A 5,965-nucleotide genomic window follows, 5' to 3' on the forward strand; every position below is an offset into this window, starting at 1 on the left:
GGTAGGTTTGCGGCCCCGGCGCCGGGGGCCGTCGGGACCAGGGTTGGGCGGACAGAAGTCAATGTCGCCCAGCGGTGAGAGGGCCGGGCGCGAACGGCAGCTGGACACCAGGTCGGGCAGACGCCGGGGGTTGAGGCGGATGTCGGCAGGCACGTCCGCCTTGTCCTCGTCCGCCTCGAACTCGTACTCCTGCGCGTACAGCTTCTTGGGCGTCTGGAAGGGTGGGTCGCGGCGCCGCAGCAGGTGGAAGGAGGACGTCTTCAGCAGCTTCTTTGGCTTGGTAGAGCAGAAGATGGGTGAGGTCAGGCCTCCCTTGGGCTCGGAGGCAGGTGGCGGCGGAGGGGGCGGAGGGGGCGGCGGAGCCGCCTGGTGCGGCCCGCTCTGGATCAAGCCCAGCGGCTCGGCGTTGACCGTGGAGGGCAGCTCGGGTGGCTTGTTGGGGTCCAGGCCCAGGCCCGGCGTCTCGGGCCCAGCTCCAGACGCCCGACCCGGGCAGTAGGGCCCGTAGGGATCGTAGGCTGGGGGCCCCGTTGGTGGGCCGGCCCCTGCCTTGGGGTCGCCTTCGTCCTCAGGGGGCCCGGCTTTGCTGTAGTCATCCGCCGCCCCTCCGCCGAACATCTCCTCCATGGTGGGGAAGAAGCTACGCTCCTCGTCTTGGAGCAAGGAGTCGGGGAAGCAGATGGAGGTGAGCGGCATGAAGCGGGGAGCCTTACTGCCTTGTGGGCTGGGGCTGCGGTAGGCACCCGAGGGATCCTTGCCTTCCGGGTTCGGCGGGCCCACGCCAGTGTCACCGGGCCCAGGGGGCAGGGGCTCCAACGCCCCAAGCAATTCCTGCATGGCGCCTGGCGGCTCCAGGCTCTCCTCCGGTCGCAGACGGGGGCTGGGGGCTCCCGGCTCCAGCCCGTGGCTGCGGAGATGGGCCTCGAGCTGGAGAGGCATGGGCGGCGGAGGCGGGGGAGGCGGCGGAGGCGGCTGGGGCGCCCCATCACGGGGGGCTGGCTCAAGGAGATGGACGCTGACTTTGGGGGCGCTGGAAGAAGGGCTAGGGGCGTGGGTGAGGACCGAGGGAAGCAGCTGGGGGGGAGGCGGAGGCAGCACCAGAGGGAGGTCGGGACCCCCTGCCTCCAGGAGAAGGCCATGGGGGGTGGGCTGGGCGGGCTGGGCCGTGGGAGGTGGGGGTGGGGGGCTCTTTTGGAGAAAGGCCCCCAGCTCCTTGGCACCTGCCCCATAGTGGACAACTGAGGTGGCCAGCCCCTCGGGGGTCTCGCCGCCCCGTTCTGGCCCTTTCTTCTTCTCCTTCAGCCTCCCCAGGCCTAGCTCCAGAGCCGCTGTGGCACCCTCGTCCAGGCTGGCGCTGGTACGGATGACACTCTGCAGATGGTACCTCTGGGGGTCTTCTTTAGCCAGCTCGTAGGGTGTGCCTGGAGGACCCCCGGCACCACCGCTACCCCCAAGTCCCTTGGAGGCATCTGCCGCCCCATCTTCGCCCACCAAGCCGTCCGCCCCTGAGGTCCGCGGGGGGCTGGGTGCCTGGAGGAGGTGCTGGATGAGGAACTCCTCGTCCTCCGTGCGCTCAGCAGGAGGCCCCCCAGGGCCCGCTAGCAGCTCTGAGCCGTCCCCCTTGCCCTTGTAGCCACCTGCTCCGGCCGCATAGCTGCCGGCTCCCGGGGGTGCGAGGAATGGGGCCGAGGCCAGGACAGAGCTCAGGTATTTGCCAGGGGCTCCCGGGGAGCCGACTCCGGGCTGGCGGCCGGGGGCAGGTGGCGACTGCAGTGGGCGGATGATGTGAGAAGGGCTGGCCTCTCCACCTCCCCCCAGGGAGCTGGGCCCCCAGCCACCTCCGTGGCCTGAAAGTGCTGGGGAATGACCAGTACTGTAGCTGAGCGAGGGGCTGGCTGTGGGCAGCCCCTGGGAATGGGCAGCTGGCCCTGGGTAGGGCTCACCCTGCACCCCATACAGCTGCCCCTGCAGCTGGTCAGGGGAGTAGCTCTGACACGTGGCGAGGCCAGGAGGCGCAGGGCCGCTGGGAGGCTGTGGGGGCCCCCCAGAGTAGCTAGGGCCTTTGCTCAAGTCCTGTGCTTGTCCGCCTCCAAACCCTTGCCCATAGGCCTGGGGTCCCAGGAGACCCTGGGGCTGACCAGGGGAATAGGCCTGGCCTCCGGCCCCGCCAGCCCCAGACGCCTTCCCAGTGCCATAGGCCGTTGCTGGCCCACCCAGGCTCTGGCATTTGGGTGTGGCGGTCGAACGCGGCGGTGGGGGCCTGTTGGCACCGCCCGCAGCTGCTCCATATCCGCCTTTGCCCGTCTTATAACCAGGTGACTGAATGATGGGGCGGTAACCTCCGCCACCACCCCCTGCTCCCCCTCCTCCAGCCGCCTCAGGGCCTGCAGCCCGGCCCGACGCCCCAGCCGTGGCTCCACTGGGCCCAGCTTTGCTAGGCTCACCAGAGCCTGGGGAAGGCTCCCCACCGCCCAGGGGGCTGCAGGCCAGGTTGGCCCGGTGGCCCATGGAGGGATAGCTGCCTCCACAGCTCAGGTAGTGCTGGAGGGCATGGGCTGGGGGTGGGGGCGGCGGGGGCTGGGCACTGGCTGGCCGCTGGTAGTGCTTGATGACGGTGTCCTGGCGGGGTAGGGCCCGCTCGGGCGGCGGTGGGCCCGGGGCAGCACCCGAGAAGTTGTAGAGCTGTGGGGAGGATTGCTCGGCGGCGGCGGCGGCGGCGGAAGAGGAAGCCAGCAGGTTGAACTGAGTCGGGAGGTGGCGGGGAGGTGGAGGTGGGTCTGGGGGGCCAGGGCGGTAAGGAGGGGTCTGGGCCGGGCCAAGACCAGCGGGCCCCAGGACACCGCCCCCCGCCAGGCGCTCAAAGCCTAGCGAGGAGGGTACCGTGGGTGCCTGCGAGGGCTTCAGGTGCAGCACATCGTGAGGGGACAGGAGCCCATTAGCTGGGGGACTGAACGGGGGGTCCTGGAGACTGAGGGACGAGGGCACTGGGAAGGGGCGGCTGCCGAAGGAAGCCGGGTGCTGGTAGGCCGACAGGGCAGAGGAGGACGGAAAGGTGCTGGAACCCGGCAGGGCGCCTGAGATGAAGAGCTCCGTGGGGCCTGGCGTGTGCATGGCTGGGGACAATGGAGGAGACCGGAGGTCAGGGCACACCACAGCCAGCCCCACCCTGGCCCTCCTGAGCTGGCAACGGACTTACCTGTTTGCCAGGAAGGACTGCGGAACTGAGAGAGGAGAGAGGAAGCAGAGGGGCCAGGCTGGGGGCCCCGGGACTCCAGGGCCGAGATGAGGTTCATGACGGAGGCGTCGGGCCCTGCTGAGCCCGCGTGGTGGAGGCCAGTGTCGAAGAGTCCAGAGAGGCCTGGCCAGGAATGGAGGAGGGGTAGAGTCAGCTAGGTACGGGATAGGGCAGGGTGGAAAGGGAAAAGAAAAAGCCAAGGCAAGTTGGGTCAGGAAAAGGGGTTAGAGGGAAAGGGGCAGATTCAAAGAAAGTGTGCAGAGAGAAGCTAGGAAGATGCCTGCATTGCAAGCAGGATGCCGTGCAATGCAGTCATAAAGGCCGAGAGCCCAGGAAAAGAAACGTAGATAAAGGGAAAAAAAAAAAAAACAAACAAACCTTAAGTGAAGGAAGCGGGAGCAGAAGGGCAGAGAGTCGTCGGGGGGTGGAGAGACCAAAGGATTTAAATAATTCCAACAAGGGTAGGGATAATTCCAACCCGGGAGAACCAGAGGACAAGTCTAAAGGGATTGAGTCAAAGTGAGAGGATCCCGGGGGGAAAAAAGGATGGGAAGGGAAAAAAGGAAAGGAGCCAACCAGGAGGTCAAAAATCAAATTGGACTACACAGTATCATTCCTGGTCCATCTAGGGAGGGAGGCTGGAGCAAAGGCAGGCAACCAATCAGAAGCGTCAGAGGCAGGGCCACAGGGGGAGAATAAGGTAGTAGGCAAATCTAAGGGAAGGGGGAGGTCCAAAGATTCAGCCAATCAGGAAGAATGGGAATCAGGAGTAAAGAATTCAGAACCAAGGAGCCAAGTGAATGGGCAAGCCCAGAGGGAAGTGATTGGGGTGGGCTAGTGAGGCGGAAAAGCCTGGAAGAGAAGGTGGGATTTGGGCGCTGTGGAGATGGGGCCAATTGGAACGAAAGAGGCGGGGCCAGAGACAGGGGCGGACGAATCCGGCATAAAATTAAGCAGCCTCAGACCAACCAATCAGAGGAGGGGTAGCAAGGGGCGGGGCAGGATGCAGCGCACGGCCAATTAGGAAGGGTGTAACTTTCAGCAGCCAATCGGCTGCCTCGGAGGGAGGGCCAGCTCGGGCGGGGCGGGACGGGGGCCGTACCTGCCGGGTGGTGGTTGGTGGCATAGCTTTGCAGTGGGTGGGGGGCCGCGTAGGCCTGGCGGTGTAAGATGTCCGTCTCGGGGTGCGAGGTCCTGGAGCTGCCATAGACCAAGCTGGGGGGAAGGGGGATATGTTAGAGTATCCTCCGAAGCTGCCCTAGGAGAAGGGAACTCAGCAAATTTCCCGGGGAGTCGAGGGGAATCTTCCAGCTGATTGGGGGTTATCCTAAGGAAACTTGGGTCCTAAAGGAAAGACAAGGAAATCGAAGAGCCTAACTAAAAAGCCATAGAAATGGTCCCCACTCGAGCCAAGTAGCAGCAAAAAACCCTGAATTCCAGCAAACAGAGCCCAGAGAGTCTCACATTTACAAACACGGACACGCACAAGGATGAGACAAACTGAGAGGTTCTAGAGTTAGAAGTGCCTTGAGTGGAAAATGTGGACCTCCTGCCACACAGAGATCCCCCTTCCCGCTGGTGACTCAAGGCCCTGGGGCCAACCCCAGAACTGCGCATGGACACCCCCTCTTCTGCAGACACGTGGGCACACGTAGGGCCTGAACCTCATGGGTACTGCACAACCAGTCGGGAGCAGCGGGCAACAGATTTTTCCCCAAACGACAGGGATGTGGGATGGGCAAGGGATAGGAAAGTACCAAGGTACAAGTGCGAACACGAACACCGTCCATCCCCCGGGGGCTGAGGGTCAAATGCATGGGTCCAAGCGAAGCCAAGTATGTGTGCAAAGAGTATCCAACTCATCCGTGGGGAAGGAAAGATACGGAGCGAAGAGTCCCACATGGAAGTAACACACGTGTGGTCATGCCCGGCCATGCTGGGAAACCCAGGTGTGTGAGGAGAGGGAGGTGCAGGGGCAGGTGAGGAGTGAGGGAACTACACAATAAACAGTAGGAAAGGGGCAGATCCGCAGGCGAACCGGCTGCCTGGCTACGCACGCACAGGGTCCACGCTCTCTCTCTCTCTCTCTCTCTCTCACACACACACACACACACACACACACACGCACACACGAATCTTCCCATGCAACGGCCCCAATCCAAGGCCCAGACTCAAAGAGGTCAAATACTCCACTCGTAGCCATCAACTAGGATTCTCTGCCTTTGGGGGTGGGGAGTTAAAGGGGGCGTGTCTCAGATGCCAGGACCCCCCCCCTTACACACACACACCACCAGTTTAGGAAGGGGGCGGGGCCCCGTGCCCACTCTGCGCGCGGAATTTCGGGGGGGCCCCGAGTGGCGCGGCCTCGCGCAGTCCCGGAACAATGGGACCTGGGGGGGCGCCCCCCAGGTCTGCGTTCTAATTCTCCTTTCCTTCCCACCTTTGAAAGGGCAGAGCCTGGGGAGCGGAGGGGAGGGGTCAGCAAGCAGAGAATCCAAGGATGCGGGGAAATCCAGGCCTTGCTTCGCCAGTCCCTCCCACCTTCCCAAGGCCTTTCCGTCCTAAATTGTTTTGCACCCCCATTTTCCCGCTGCATCTCTCCCTTTGCAAGCCGGAGCTGGCTTTGGCGGAGTTTGCAATTTGCAAACTGGGGCGGCGGCGTTGTTGCAAAGCGAGGAAGGCCGCTCCCTTGCAAGCCGGAGGGGAGTTTGCGATGCACGCGTCGCCGGG

General features: G+C 64.0%; 1 protein-coding gene across 1 annotated transcript in view; it reads right to left on the bottom strand.

Moving 5' to 3' along the window:
• Positions 1–4,470, bottom strand: part of PRR12 (proline rich 12) — a 22,558-nt gene extending 18,088 nt beyond the window's left edge. Inside the window, 3 exon segments of the mRNA XM_025048789.1 lie at positions 1–3,113; positions 3,197–3,358; positions 4,338–4,470. The exon segment at positions 1–3,113 is cut by the window's left edge and continues 12 nt beyond it. Of these exon segments, the coding sequence (XP_024904557.1) occupies positions 1–3,113; positions 3,197–3,293 (3,210 nt within the window). The 5' untranslated portion in view covers positions 3,294–3,358; positions 4,338–4,470.
• Between the last annotated feature and the right edge of the window lie 1,495 nt (positions 4,471–5,965).

This window comes from Pteropus alecto, unplaced genomic scaffold (genome assembly GCF_000325575.1).
Source record: "Pteropus alecto unplaced genomic scaffold, ASM32557v1 scaffold41, whole genome shotgun sequence".
Lineage (NCBI taxonomy): Eukaryota > Metazoa > Chordata > Mammalia > Chiroptera > Pteropodidae > Pteropus > Pteropus alecto.